Genomic DNA, 16,260 nt, shown 5'->3' on the forward strand with positions numbered 1-16,260 from the left:
AGAGACTCAAACAGACACTTGTACACCAATGTTAATAGCAGCATTATTCACGATAGCCAAAAGGTGGAAACAATCCAAGTATCCATCAACAGATGAATGGATAAGTATAGTGTACCCATACAGTGGACTATTATTCAGCCAGAAAAAGGAATGAAGTACTGAGACTTGCTACAATGTGGATGAACCTTGAAGACATGATGCTAAATGAAAGAAGCCAAACGTAAAAGGACAAATAGTGTGTGATTCCACACATTAGAGGTACCTAGAATAAGTGAACTCAGAAACAATGCAGACTAGAGGTTCCCAGGGGCTGGGAAGAGGAAATGGGGAGTTAACTTTTTCGTGTTTTCAGAATTTCTGTTTGGGGTAATGAAAACATTTCAGAAATAGATAGTGGTGATAATTGTACAACATTGTGAATATAATTAATGCTGCTGAATTGTACACTTAAAAATGGTAAATTTTGTTATGTATATTCTACCCCCTCCCTTTTTTTTAAGCTCAGCATTGGACCTCTTGCTCTGGTTTGCCTTTAACTCAAAGAGAATCCTGAGAGGGTAAGACGGGAAATTCAGCTCAGGTTGGGGTGGGTATCACCAAATGGTTAGATGTGTGGGTTCCAACACCCAGCTCCTCCCCTTCCTAGATGAGGGACATTGAAGAGGTTCCTCAACCTTTCTAAGCCTCAATTTTCTCATCTATTAACAGGAATTATTAAGAAGCCACACGTAAAAAGCCACATATGGTAAGATTCCGCTTACATGAAAAATCCAGAAGAGGTAAATCCATAGAGACAGGGGCTGGAGTTGGGGGTGGTGATGGGGAGTAAATGTTTAATGGTTAAGGGGTTTCCTCTGGGGTGATGAAAATGTTTTGAAATTAGAGGCTGGTGGTGACACATTGTAAATGTACTAAATGCCACTGAATTGCTCACTTTTAAGTGGTTAATTTTAATGTTACGGGAGTATCAGCTTTATGTTACAGGAAAATCTGAAAAGAAAATGCTGGCAGTAACTCAGGTGGTTGTTAGTTACATGGGAAGGCAGGTACGGAGGACACGCCACCAGGCAAGGCACAAACTAAGTGCTTGCTAAACAGGAGCTGCTATTGGAGGGAGGGTATAGCTCAAGTGGCAGAGCATGTGCTTAGCATGCACTAGGTCCTGGGTTCAATCCCCGGTACCTCCATTAAAAATAAAAGCTATTAACAAATAAATGGACCTAATGATCTCCCCACCCAAGAAAGAATAAAATAAATTTAAAAAAAATAGTAACTGCTATTAATACCAGGCTTCCTCAGGTGCCTGGAAATGCGGGGGGGGGGGGTCATTTCAACTAAGATATGAAAGAGGGTAAGAATTAACTAGGTAAGGCTGGAGGGGAGGAGCGTACCAGGAGAAGAGACCAGCAGGTGCAAAGGCTTTGAAATGGGAGGAAGCTTGAGGCCTTTAATCAAGGAGCTGAGAGAGGGCTCGTTGTGGCTGGAGGAGAGGGTATTCCACCCAGCTCCAGGTTGAAAGGGAGGGAGGGGCAGATTAGACCGGGCCTCTAGGCTGGTTTTGTTGCTTATATAAGAGCCACTGGGAAGATGTGGAGGGTTTGAGGCAGTGGGGTGGGAGAGTGATGATGTAATGTAATCAGGTTTGCATTTGAAAAGGTCGTGATTCTCCACAGTGGGGAACAGTCTTGAGGGCTGCCATCGTGGAGGGGAGCAGAGAGACACTGAGGAGGCTGCTGCAACCATCCGGGCAAGAGATGCTGGGGTGTGGACCAAGGTACTGGAGGTTAAAAGAAGGGTGTGGCTGGAGAGCTAGACTTAGGCTGGGACTGGATGGGGACGGCGGTGGGGGTGGGGGGTGGGGGAAGGAGAGGGAGCGGAGAGCTGGGGCGAGTTCCTGGGTTTCTGAAGACCTGGGCTCTGAGGAAGGTCAGCTTCCTTGGTGGTTGTGCTCAGTTTGAGAAATATTCTTAGCGGAGCTCGATGCAACTGGAGAGTGATAAGAGGAGGGATGGGAATCAGCACCTTAGGGTGACACTAGCCAAATTAAACCCAGTCTCCCAACAGCCACATACTGGGCTCAGTGCTGGACTAAGGCAGGTACACAGGTTCAAATCCTCTCTCCACTACTTTCCAGCTGATGACAACAATCATAACTATGTCAGAACATGGTTGTTAGGCTAAAATAAAACGAAGCACTCTTAGCACAGGGCCGAGCATGTAGAAGCACTCAGCAAATGGTAGCTGGTAGCTGCTTTTAAGCATTTCCTGGAAGGTGGAGCCTTGTCCTCCAGGGGCCTGGCAGATGTGACCTTGCTGGAGTGTGGGTATGTCATCACCTGAAGGAGCCGAGAAGCTATACTTAGCTGTTCTTTCCACTGGAGAGTGTATTTTTCTCAGGCTGGGAGAAGCTGTGCTGTGCACACCTGCGCGTGGGGCAGCAGCACCTGGCCACGGTACAAAGCGTAGGGGCCTGGTGGGCTGCCAAGGGACTCACCAGGTCCATTCCTCTGCCACCTCTGTGTCCCCTGCAGAGGTTTGGATTGTCACATTGAGCATGTCTCTTCCCAGGGGGAGAGGGTTCCAGGAACAGCCTGACCCCCCTCCTACCAGGTGCTCTGCCTGAGTCCTAGAATGAATTACATGTGGGAATTTGTCCAGCCCGCCCTTGGGGAAGGCCTCCAGCTGGCTGGGGAAGGGCGGGGCAAGGAGGGAATCCGGCAGCACTAAACCTCCTCCTGGCTTCAAAGGGCTTTCGGCACTCCCACCTGCTGCTACAGTTCCCTGTCACGAGGTGATACTGTGGTATCATAAGCAGCAGATCCAACTAACATCTTGGTCCTGCTGTGTGACCTTGGGGCAGTCCCTTAACCTCTCTGAGCCTCAATCATCTCCTCTGTAAAGTGGAGTTTGTAACTGGACCTGCTTCAGAGTCTGTGCCAGGTTCTTAACGTGAAATTTGGACTAGTTAGCAGCCAGTAAATGGTAGTTTATACCATTAGCCTTAGGAGATGCTGAAGTACCAGCTATCTCTCCTTCCTCAGACCACCCCCAACAGGAGCAGTGTCTGTTCTTCTGTTTTCTCACCCCAAAGAACAGAGGTAAGAGGGACGTAGCATTTTTCTGGCCACGTCTCCCCTTTCCTTGGGCAGCCTTCACTCATTCTGAGGGATGCAAAGGCAGAACCATTCATCGGGTTGGTGCGGGGTCCTGAGCTAACCCTATTCTCCGTCCAGTAGCTCCCGCAGGCCTCCCTCACCTCTGGGCCAGCACTGAGACCAGCACTGCCATGACACCCTGAGCACTGCTGCCCTATAGAACCTTCTGTGATGACGGAAATGTTCTGTATCTGCACTGCCCAGTACAACAGCCCTTAGCCGCATGTAGCTATAGAACAGTTGAAATGTGGCTAGTGGGACTGAGAAACTGATTTTCAATAGTATTTAACTGTAATGAATTTAAATAGCCACATGTGACTAATGGCTAACATATTGCACAGATACAGAACGTCTACAGGCAATTATGGAGACACGGGTGGCCTGAACCCCAGGTCAGACAGGGGCAGAGTCAGGCCAAAGCAAATAAATCACTTCCCCTCTCTGGGCCTCGGTTTCCCCATCTGCTTTCTAAACGCTGTTTCGGTGTTATCTCCTTAGCTGAAGGAGCTTTCCTGGGACTCCTGGATTTGGGGTGAAACAGGGAAGCCCTTCCAAGTTGATTTCTTCTTTCTTGGCCCCAGCAGATGCTCAAGGGAAAAGTCCAGAGAGCTAAAATCCTGGAGTGCGTGAGCAGAGGTCACAGACTTAGGCCAGTCGATTCTGCTCTGACTCACACACACCACAGCCTCGCCCAAGGCGGGGGGAGGGTTTAATGGGAAGAGGCAGGTGTGGGTTCAAGTCTTGGCACAGCCATTTCCAGCTCTACTTCAGGCTGAGCCTCACCTGGAAGTTCTTATCTGAAAAGAGCACTGTGCGATATGCCTCCCAAGACAAGAGATGATGAAACCTACCATGGCCATGGGATGAAAATGACACTTTACCTCTGTGATCTTCCTCCCCCAAGTCCATAACCAATCCCCAGTCTACAAGTGAGAAAAACGTCATACAAATTGCAGTGGAGGGGCATCCTATGACACACTTGATCAGTATCCCTCAAAACAGGGCCCCAACAACAGGGACGCAGAGAAATCGCCACAGCTGGGAGGGGCCAAAAGAGACATGAGAAGTTAATATGGACACACACACACACAAGAAGTTAATATGATTGGATCCTGGAACAGAAAAAGGACGTTTGATAAAAACTAAGCAAGTCTGAATAAACTATGGGCCTGAGTTTATTAATATTATTTTTGATAAGAAAAAGATCTCAATATTGGTTCACTAATCATAATAAGTGCACGATACTAACAGAAGATATTAGTCATAGGTGAAATGATAGGAGAGGTTGGGGGGGTAGCAGGAGGGTATGCGGGGACCCTCTGCTCAAGAAAAAAAATAACTGAATAGGTAAATAAAAACAATACAGCCTCCCTAACTCACAGGGTTATTGCAGAGATCAGAACCAAATGGGAAAGCACCACGCAAACCAATTATAAAATATTATATATAATGTGAAATATCTAAACTAGGTAAATCTATAGAGATCGATAAAATTTGGGGGGGGGGGTAATTAGATTTACTTATTTCTTTATTTTTAAAGGAGGTACTGGGGATTGAACCCAGGACCTCATGCATGCTAAGCATGCACTCTACCACTTGAGGTATACCCTCCCCTTCAAAAACCTTTTTTATTCTACAAGTTACATCCAAGCCTTTGGAACTCCAAAGCCCAGGGTTTTCTTACCAACCCACAGTGGGAAATAGGGAGGGGAAAGTGGTATTGATGGAGTGGGAAAAAAAATAAAATGTGTGCCTTAGAATCAGACATGCTTACATTAAGTTTGAGCCCCTGCTTTGTCATTTGTTAGCTGTGTGGCCTGAGGCAAGTTGCTTCACCTCTCTGAACCTGTTTTCTCACCTGCAAAGTGCATGAGTGATAGGACCATTCAATGAGACCCACGACTCAGGCACATGAAAAGACATAGAGGCAGCAGTCAGTTCCTTCCCGACCCCCTGCTGCCAGCTGTTCAACAGGGTTGACAGTTTGCCACCCCCCCATACACCCCCCCGACACACACACACACAGAGGCAATGATGAAGCTGTGCTGAGTGCAGAGGGATGGGTGTGAGGGTCAAGATTCCAAGACATGTGACTCCAGAAATAATCACTTTCATTCAAAAGCACTGATGTCAAATACATACACTGCTTCCAAGGGCCCCCCGGCTGGCAGGGCTTGCTTGTTGTTCAGGATTGTTTACATGACAGGCAGGCTCAAGGCCAACCCAGAGTCAGCAGGGAGCAAAGCAAACACTGCAGCCTTATCTTGGGCGGTGGGGCAGCTATAAGCAGGGAAGCCTTCGGTGACATCAGTCTTTTTCCTCACTCGCCAGCCTGACAGCAAGATGAGACTCCTCGTGTTGGCTGCTCTGCTCACGGGTAGGCGAGTGCCCCCAGCTCCACCCCTTCCTGGGCTGAGACCTCTCTCCTCTGCAATGGGGGCCACAGGCCCCTGGGCTGGCCAGATTTGGGGTCTTTTTCAGGGCTCACCATGGGGCTTAAGAGCTCCCATATTGGGGTTTCTTCAAATCCCCCCAAAGCTGACCTTTTCAACCTCAAGTTCGAACTCAGGTGACCCCCCTCTCAGAAAGGCTTACCCCGTCCACCCAAGCTAAGACAGCCCCCCTCCTTTTTCTCTACCATCTGGCCTGGGTACAAGGTCTTCTCTGTCCCTGCCTTTGCCAGCAATTTGCATCTTATTGATTCATTTCCCCTTTTACCCTCCACCCACACCAAAGCATGGGCTCCGTGAGAGCAGGGAGAGTATTGTTTGCACCATTTATTGAATGAATTAATGGAATCAGAATTCCCCAGAATTCAAATCCTACCTCGTTGATTCATGGTTCATTTGTTCATTCAACATTGATGGTATCAGAGCCTCCAAGGTTCTGGGTTGAGACTGGGGACTCAGAGAGGAACGAGCCCTGCTCCCCTTCTGAGGAGCACACACATGCACACACGCATGAGCAGGGACTTGTGCAGGTCTGGCCTCTGCAAAGAGCACAGCTGGCTGGATCAGAGAGAAAGAACACGGAGGGAAACGGGGGGGGGTCCTGGAGGGGGGCCAAGGTAGCCAGGCCACTCCTGTCTGAGCAGGCTCCTGGACACAGCCTCTGTCGGCTGCCACCGGGGAGGCTGCGTTGGGGAGAGCAACTAGCTGCCACCCTTCCTTCACCCTGAAGCTTAAGCACGTGGAGCAGCTCCAGTGTCCACAGCAGATCAAGGAAAGGAAGGGCCAGGCATGGGGCGAAGAGACGACACTCACGGCTGATTGGACAGGATCCTAAAATCACTTAATGCCGTCCTCTCTTTAGGGCACCAAATCTCACAGGGTAGGGCTCTGCACATGGGGTAAAAGGGGCTTGCTTCCCCGAGTCTGCTGTGCCAAGCCTTGTGCTTGATTTGGGCACTTAACTAGAGGCAGACTTTTAAAACTTATTTCATAGAGAAATTCTTTTTCAGTGGAGGTACTGGGGATTGAACCCAGGACCTCGTGCATGCTAGGCATGTGCTTTACCACTTGAGCTATACCCTCCCCCGCCAGGCACTTTCTTTAATTCATGTATTGATGATTTTATTTATTTAATTCATCATATATTTATTGAGGGCTCTCTTTGTGTCAGACTGAAGGTCAAGCCCTAGGTTACAAAATCCATGAGGCCTGTCCTTGAGGACTTTATGGTCCTGTGAGAGGGACACATTAAATACCTAGACGGACACAGGTTGTTAGGGATATGATGAAGCAAAAAACCTAAGGAAAGTGGTAACAGAGGAGCCACTTAGCTTGGCGGGGTGGGGGGCAGGTCAGGAAGAGCCTCTTTAAAGAAGCAGCTTTGAAACCAAGATGTTCCAGCCTTTTGAAAAGTAAGCTGACCAACGTGTGGGGCAGAGGGAAGGTAAGGCACGTGGGCTTTGAGGCAGAAAAGAGGTTGTCCTGTTGAGGACAGAGGTCACACAGGCCTCCTCACTATTCCTTACACTCCTGCCCCCTCACCCCTACCATTTGCCAGCCAAACCCTCATTGAGATTCCCTTACCCTGCTTCAATTTTTCTCCCTTCTAATGTCTGATTTCCTTATTTATTACATTTACTGCTTATTGGTTTTCTCCCCTATGAGGATGTAAGCTCATTGAGGTGACAGATTTTTTTATTTGCTCATGGATGTAGCTCCAGCTCTCAGGGCAGTGACTGGCACATAGTAGGTGCTCAATACATAGTTGCTGGATAAATAATGGGGATAGTTTTAAACGAGCGTGTGTTCACACAAAATCTAGTAAACAGATGTTCATAACAGCACTATTTAAAATAGGTAAAAAGTAGACACAATGCAAATGTCCATCACGTGATGAAGGGATAAACAAAATGTGGTCTCTCTGTACAGTGGAATATTATGCAGCCATAAAAAGGATAAGGTACTGATACATTTTATAACAAGGATGCACCTCAGAAACATGAAGCTAATTGAAAGAAGCCAGTCACAATAGGCCACGTACTGTACAATTCCATCTATATGAAGTGTTCAGAATAGGCAAATACATAGAAACACAAAGCAGATTAGTGTTTGTCAGAGGAGAGTGGGGCAAGGGGAGGAATTGTTAATGGGGTGTTCTTTTGGGGGTGATGTAAATGTTCTGGAATTAGTAGTGATGGTTGCACAATCCCATGAATATGCTAAAAACCACTGAGTTGTACGCTTTGGTTAATAATGAGTTTTATGTTATGTGAATTTTATCTCAAATATATATTTTATATGTATACTTTTTTTAATGTATATATGTATTTTAAGGTCTTGGTTTTAAAAAATCCATACTCACTTTACCAGATTCCTGTGTCCAGCTCTCTTCAGGGGAGGCAGCTGGCTGGGGTCAGGGGACCAGCGTGGGCCTGAGAGAGCAGGCAGGCAGTGGGGCACCTGGGGCGCTGTAGCCAACTAGGACGGATTGGAACTCTGGCTGTGTCCTCTTGCAGTGGGCGCTGCCGGGAGCGGTGTCAGCCCGCGGGCATTGTGGCAGTTCCGCGACATGATCAAGTGCAAAATACCCGACAGTAGCCCCTTGTTGGATTTCAACAACTACGGCTGCTACTGTGGCCTGGGTGGATCAGGCACCCCAGTGGATGAACTGGACAGGTGAGTGATGGATCTGCCAGGGGAGCAAAATGTCCCTGGGATGGGGGAAAGGCACCAGCCAAGGATCTCGCGAGGCACAGAAAGAAGATTTGCCTATTTGCTAAGGATAACACACTATCACACCCTGTCATATAAACAAATATATTCCAAGAAGAACCCGAATCCAGTGCTCCCTATTAGCGACAGAAAGCAGGTCAGAGATGTAAAGTAGTGGATGCTGCTGCCCTCTAGTGGCAGAACTTTACAACACAAAACATCGCTGCTAGGATTCAATCTCCTACCAGTGGTCAAACCGATCACAGCATCTTCAGAATACAAGCTTGTACTGTATTCCTGCAACCATTTTGTAAATCACCTTCAGTAAACATGAGAAAATGACTTAATTTTTTTCAAGCCACAGGACCAGCACATCTCAGAGCATGTCAGCTAAAACATCCCCACCTGTTCCTGAAGGAGCGGATACAGGCTGACCAGCTGCCCTACTCCTCCTCCTGCCTCAGCTCTGTCCATCTTCTTCTCCAGGTGCTGCCAGACACATGACAACTGCTACACAGAAGCCAAGAAACTGGACAGCTGTGCAGTAATCGTGGACAACCCGTACACCAACAGCTACTCATTCTCATGTTCTAACACTGAGATCACCTGCAACAGTAGGTTTACCCACCTTGCTGGCTCAAAGGCCCTCAGCAGGCATGGGGGGAAATAACAGTAATGATGGCCATCATTGTTCAATCTTTCCCTTGGTGCCCCACAGTGCCTCCTTTAATCCTCACAACAACCCTATGGGATAGGTACTATTATTGTCCCCTTTCCAATTCTCCAAGGACACACAGCTCACAAATGGTGGTATCTGATTTTTGAACACAGGTCTATACGACTCCAGAGCTTCTGCTTCTGCATGCCATACTGCTTCGTTATTTCATCGAAAGATCTTAGAACTAGCATGTACTAGGCTCTCATTATATGCCAGGGACTAGGCTAGGTGGGTATATGAGATGGGTTTTATTAAACCCATTTTACAGGTTAGGAAGCTGAGGCTCAAAAATAGTCACTTGCAAAAAAGAAAAGTCACTTGCCCCCAGATCACACAACTTATGAGTAGGGGCCGGCATTTTGAACTCAGTCGCTTTTGATTTTAAAGGCTCCAGTCTTAACCACTAGCTTATGCAGCACTCAGAGTGAAATGTGTCCCTCCATGGAGGTGGTTCTGAAGAGCAGACAATTTAGAGAGGTGCAGGGTACGGTCGTGTGAGACCAGCATTCAGGATTTTCATTGCCCTTCCTTTTGCACTCACAGACAGGTCCCACTTTTTAAAAACTGTACAAACAACAGTGGAATGACCATAATCCAACTCCCAAAGTGCTAAGAAAAAAAACTACCTGGCACCCCATCACCCTAACAAATAAACTGTTTCATGCCTCTCTGCTCCTTTCTGCCCTGATTTTTGGAATAAGTCTTATATCATTTTAATCGTGGCTAGGCACATGCCCATTTCCAGCCCTTTGCTCCTTCTGCCTGAAACCCTTCCCACCAGATGTCTGCTTGAGTCACTCCCTCTTCCAGGTCTTTCTTCAGATGTCTCTTTTTCAGAGATGTCTTCCCTCAACACGTTCATTTAAATCACATACATACTCCCTCCATCTTTCCAGCATTCTTTTTTCTTGGCTTTATTTTCTCCACAGAATTTCTCAACAGCTGATATATTTATGTTATTTCTTCACTTGTTATCTCTCCAATAGAAAGTAGGATCTACAGAAACGGGGGTCATTTTTTAATTCACTGCTGTATCCCCAGAATCCAGAGCAGTACCTGGCATCCAGTAGATGTTCAGTAAATGTTTGATGAATGCACAGTCTAGATACAATCTTGCATTCTGCTTTCTCTCACTCATCACCCTCTTATGACCATGTTTCTATACTGCCTCATAGTCTTCATTGTTACTTCTTTAATCGCTGCATCAGATGGCTTAATTTGCTTACCTGGTCCCCTGGTAACAGGGATTTCAGTTGTGCTCCGTTTTAGAAAGCCAAATGTGTGGGAAATCAGATTTTTTTTTTCACTACAACTTGATCAGCAAGAGCTCCCCTCTATGAATTCTAGGCTCCTTTACAAATCTGATAAAAGCTATAGACCCTCTCCCGAGGGGAAAAACACACACCCACCCACACATTTTTGCAAATAATTTCTTTTTAATGCAGCTGGCTTCTCCCCTCAAAAGCAGATCAAGGAGCCTGCATCAGAAGGTGTTTATTCACATGATTAACAACAACTTGCTAACTAATTATCTCATTGTGCATACTTCGTAATCTAGTTAAGTGCTAATTTATGCTTTAATGGAGTAAGCAAGGAAAACGTTTGTGATTTTTAAAAGAAGGGATCCGAGAGAGATAAAACTTCAATGAGACTATTGAAGGTAAGCAGATATACATAATTAAAAGCTGAAATGCATTTTAAATGTTATCTTTGTTGCTTCTTTTGGCTCTAAAAATAAACAAGGCCAAAGTAATGTAATTTCAAATTCTACAGAAATATATGCCATGGAAAAGTAGAAAGCACTTATAATCCTAATAGCCAAGATAACCAGTTAGATGTATCACCCTTCAAATTTTTAGGTATATATAACCTATTTTTTCCTTTAATAAAATAGCTTAGAAACATTTCCACATATAGACATACTTAATTGTTTGAAATGTCTGTATAATATTCTATTGTAAGGATGGTCTGTAATTTTAAAAATATGTGCTTTTAAGTAGAGAGATTGGCTTATGAAACTTCGCTAAGTTGAAATGTACAATACTTTGCTGCCTCGAGTATATGTTTTAGTGTTTTCCATATGATTTGCAACTGCTTGCCAATGTTATCAGAGCTCTGTGGCTATACAAGTTTTAAAAGCAGTGAGTTCACTGAGAGGTGTGAAATAGACAGGACTTTTCAAAAAGCAGCTGTCACACCTAGGATCATCAGATTAAAACAGGCTGTCCAGTTAAATTTGATTTTCAGATAGGCAAGGAATGATTGTTTAGTCTGTGTCCCAAATATTGTTTATCTGAAATGCCATTATTTTTATTTGCTTTATCTGTCAACCCTAAATTTGCACCAGTGGAATGGCCACCAGATCATTTCAGTTAATTCTTCCTGCCTCTAGACTGTACAAAGCATGATCCACCCTGGCTCAGTTCTCTGCTCTTGCTCTTTTCCAGGCAAAAACAATGCCTGTGAGGCCTTCATCTGCAACTGTGACCGCAATGCTGCCATCTGCTTCTCAAAGGCCCCATACAACGAGCAGCACAAGGATCTGGATGCTAAGTACTGTTAGAGCTGAGTATTGCCCCTGGAAAGTGTCATCCCTACCTGCTTCATGGCCTTAACCTTACACTGTGTCTTCCAATAAAGCACTTTGTTGAAAGGCCTCACATTTGGAGATTGTTTTATTCTCTGCCTACTGAACGTGATGAAATCTCTTCCTAGTTCATTGTGAGCATCATTCCTTCCAGCCCTGGGAGCTGAATTAGAGGGATATTTCCAGGAAGTGAGTACCACTGATGATTTACTCTGTGCCAGAACTCTGTGTCTCTAAATTCTCTGGGCAGCCCTATAGGATTTAGACACTATTAGCAAATCCTATTTTTCTAAGCTGAGCCTCAATTGGAGAGGTCACTTGCCCACTGCGATGCATCTGGTAAGTACCAAAGAAGGGATGTGAACCCAGTGAGTCCAATAGAACACACTTAACCAGAACCCTGCCCTGTCTGAAGCGGTGTGCTCTTCAATTTGAACCAGATTTTGCCCCCTTATTTCTCTGCCTCCATTTCCAACTGTGTGAAATCATTTTTTCTGTAACTTTTTTCTAAACCCTTCAAAGCTTTCACCATACTCTGCAAGCTGATTTGTACACTGTAACCATCAAAAATAATTAACAATAACAACTTCTACTTCTTTGGCACTTAACCACATATCACTGTGCTAAGGGCTTTCTGCAGCTCATTAAGTGTTCAAACCAGTGTTATGAGATCACTATTACTGTCCCCATTTTATGGATGAGGAACTAAAAATTCAGAGAAGTTAAGTCACTTGCCTGAAATCACGCAGATGGCAGAGTCAGGATTTGACCAGATCTGTCTGACTGGCAATGCCTGAGCTCTTATTAAGTCACTCAGCCAAATTTCTCTGCAAGAGTTTATGACTACGCTAACACTGAAATTCACCAGAGAGAGTGGGGAGGAGCACAGAATGGAACTGAATTGGAAAAGCAAAGATGAGAAAGGACAATGAGGACTATGAGAAGCCATCACTACATGGTTTTAAACCACTGGAGGCTGACACTCATGCTGGGTGTATGTTAGGAAGCAAAGGGGTATGTGTGGATTTGTCTTTTGGCCCAATTTCTCCTTCATTTTATTCATCCATTCAATGAATATTTATTGAATACTCACTCTGGGCTAAACACCATTCAAAATGCTGAGAATACAATGTATTTGGAACTGGACTGAAGACAATGATTTATTGTAAGTAGCTGCCTTCAGTTTGTCTTCTCTGAGACTTTTTTTTTTTCTTGCTCTCCAAATTAGTATATGCCATGCTTTGCTCTGCGCTCCAGACTGTGCCAAACATTTTGCATAGATATCTCATCATCCTCACAACAGCTCTATAGTGAAGGTATTATTACCTCCCATTTTACAGATGAGGAAACTGGCTCAAAGAGGCAAGTGATTTGTCAAAGGTCACCCACTCATAGGTGGCATAGCTGAGATTGGAACGCAAATTTGGATAATTTAGAGGAAAAGTGCCATCATACCATGAACTTGCTGAAGGCAGAGCAAGGAGTCTTAATCACTTTTGTATCCCTATCTGCCTGGCACTGTTCTTGACCCACGGGGTACTCAATAAATAATTGCTGAAAGCTGAATGAAGTGTTGGTCATTAGTGCTGGGGATCTTTTGGCAGGCAAGAACGTGGCTATTTTCAAATTCAAATTCATCAGACTTAGATTGGCCATTTATACTGTGCTACGGTAGGATTGCAAGGGATACAAAATCAAGTTAGACCTAGCCTCAGCCTTTAAGGAACTGTAAAGATCATAAACTTCTTTCTTCAATGGAAAGAAACTTAAAGCCCCTGTTCGGATGGAAGAAAGCTAAGATTTTAGGGGACTGTTGCTTACTCCCATTTTTTTCAGATGATAAACAAGAGAGAGTCACCAGAGTACTCAAGCTGGATCTAGAAATATCCTCTGACATAAAAACCTACCTCTTTTCGTTATCCCAAGGGTTGAGGGAGAGAGAAAAAAATTCCTCTAACAATCTTTTAATGAACATCTGCAGGGTGCTCATTACAGGACTCAGAATACAGGAAACACTGATAAATACAGTGGCTGGGATGATTTAAATGAATAAGTAAATAAACTGGACCGAGAGTAATGTGATGGTGGGATTACATATATCCTAGCAGCTTCAGTATCTTCATAGTGCTTAGCACATCATACATACACTCATTAAATAATTGTTCAACGAAGGTACGGCATGGCGCACGGATTTGCTGCAGTCGAGGAAAAACCACGTGGCCATATTTACCTTTCCGGATCACGTGGGCCTGTGCTCCCAAACCTGTCAGTCCGCTGGCCACACTCCAGAAATGGAGGATTTAAGAGGGCCAAATGTGATTGGGTATCTTTTGGGCACGTGGCTCAGGGTTCCTCTTTCCTATTGGTAGCCAGCGCCCCAGCCTACCTCTACACCTCCCAGGTGCAGGCCCCGCCCTTCTCTCGCTAGGATTGGAGGAGAGCCAGCGCAGGCGCAGTTAGTTGGTGTCCTCCGAAGGTGGGTTCCTGTGCGCCCTTCTCCGGAATCCAGCAGGAAGAACGGAGTGGGCGAGCCGAGTGTGGAAAGAGGGTGAACTTATGTCCGCGTGACGTTGGGGCCATCTTTACGGCCATTCGTGTCCCTTTCTGGGTCTCTCACTACCCCCACCCCAGTCCCTTCTACCCCAGCTCTTCTGCCTGTTTCTTGGTAACTCCTCCAGTGCATGTATCTTGGGGAGGAACTGAGGGAGCCAGGAAAGTGGGGTGCAGGCAATCAGAATGAGGCGAGAAAGAGGAATGGCCGGAATGGCCAAGGAGAGGGGCGAATGAATTTTGGACAAGCCAAGGGCTCCTGGGGCGTCGGAAGTCCTCACTTGAATCCCTACCCCCACCTACAAGAGAGAAAAAGAAAGTGAAGGGGTTTGCAGTTCTGATTAACATGCTTTTGCATGTTTTGTTGCCTCCGTTTGGAGTGATCTCCTTTTCCCGCTTGCTGATTGCTTCTTCATCTTTTGGGACCTAGCTGGGGTTACTTCTGGAAGTTTCTTGAGCCTTGCCCTTCTTCCCGAAGTACAGTTGCTCAGTTACCCCACCGGATTTCGTAAACATTCAAAAGAGAGAGCAAATTTAGAACTGGACAGACTGGGTTTGATTGCTGGCCTAGGTGACCTTGGGCAAGTTACATAAGGACTCCAAGCTTCAGGAGCCTCATCTTTCAAAAGAAATAATAGTGCGCAGATTACAGGGTTGTGGGAGTTAGGTGAGTCGATGCGTTGTAAAATGCTTTCTACAGTGCTTATTGTACAGTAAATGTTCGGTGAATACTGCCCAAGAAGAAGGAAGAATATTATTTTCTTTAGAAGGGCTTTATTACAGCAAGCAAGACTTGGCTTTTGTGATTTTTTTTTTTAAAAGACAAACAGGTACGTAAAAAGAAAGTGGCACTGGGGAAGTGAGTCTACTCAAGAGAGTACTCTATAGGAGACAAAGGTTTGGCAGGAATGTTGACTTCCCCTCCTACCATAGTGCCCTCCTCCCATATCCTAGTGATAATGACAGACATCTGCTTCCTATGTGTCAGGGTCTGTGCTATGAGCTACACATACATCATTATCTTGTTTAATCTTCATGACCACCCTATGAGGTAGCTACTACTATCCTCATTTATAAAGAGACTGAAGATTTAGATAAAGCGACTTGCCCACATTCACCTAACTATCCAGTTTCAATGCCATGCTATATTCCTTTTCTAATGAATAGAGGGGGAAAAAAACAACACTGCTTTCTTGGATGAATTTAATTTTTTTTTCTTCATGAAGTAGAATTTATCAGGGGGAGGGTATAGCTCAAGTAGCAGTGTGTATGCTTAGCATGCACTAGGTCCTGGGTTCAATCCCCAGTACCTCCTCTAAAAATTAAACGAATAAGCCTAATTACCTCCCTGCAAAAAGAAAGTAAAAAAAAAAGTCCCCCCCGCAAAGTAGAATTTATCTGTTTTGTGACTTAAGAATTAAGGAAACAGTCTGAATCTCAGAGCATTGTCTTAAATCTCAACAAGAATAATATATCTGGAATTAATTATCATATCTGGTGGCAACTTTTGCTATTCCTAAGAGCAGGGTGACCAGCTTACCTTGATTTTAACACTGTAAGTCCTGCGTCAAGAAACCCCCTCAGAAATGGGCAATCTGGGACAGCTGGTCACCCTACCTACAAGTGTTGAATCTCCTATCCATCTTGCCTTTGATCCTCTTAGGAAAAGTTTGACATTCACTGAAGACCAACCTTTATGCATGCCCAAGCATCTCGTGTGGGATTAACTCTTATTAAGTGAGCTGACATATTGTAAAATACCTTGCAGAATGCTTGGGACAGAGAGTGTTCAACAGATGCTGTCATTTAAGGGACAGGTGAGAGGATATTCCATTTATGCCAGCATAAAAGAAGGAATATGAGTTAGTGGGAAGGAGATTCCGCGTTCTCTGTTCGTGTTTGCCTTTATGACTCTATGTACTAAAACTGTGATAGCAGGGTAGTTACGGAAACAACTAGGAAGGATATGACCGAAAAGTCATGGCCAAAGCTGGGCTTACGCAGTCAGAACCATGTAACTAGGGCAGTGACAAACCAGTAGCCCCCACTACTGGATGTCATTCCAACTGAGAGTACTTAAAGTGAGTT

General features: G+C 45.2%; 1 protein-coding gene across 1 annotated transcript; it reads left to right on the top strand.

Moving 5' to 3' along the window:
• Positions 1–5,391: 5,391 nt before the first annotated feature.
• Positions 5,392–11,695, top strand: PLA2G1B (phospholipase A2 group IB). The gene is made up of 4 exons (XM_010969582.3): positions 5,392–5,532; positions 8,122–8,281; positions 8,804–8,931; positions 11,483–11,695. The coding sequence occupies exons 1-4, from the start codon at positions 5,499–5,501 to the stop codon at positions 11,596–11,598; spliced, it is 438 nt and encodes a 145-aa protein (XP_010967884.1). The 5' UTR covers positions 5,392–5,498; the 3' UTR covers positions 11,599–11,695.
• The last annotated feature ends 4,565 nt before the right edge of the window (positions 11,696–16,260 follow it).

This window comes from Camelus bactrianus, chromosome 32 (assembly GCF_048773025.1).
Source record: "Camelus bactrianus isolate YW-2024 breed Bactrian camel chromosome 32, ASM4877302v1, whole genome shotgun sequence".
Classification (NCBI taxonomy): Eukaryota; Metazoa; Chordata; class Mammalia; order Artiodactyla; family Camelidae; genus Camelus; species Camelus bactrianus.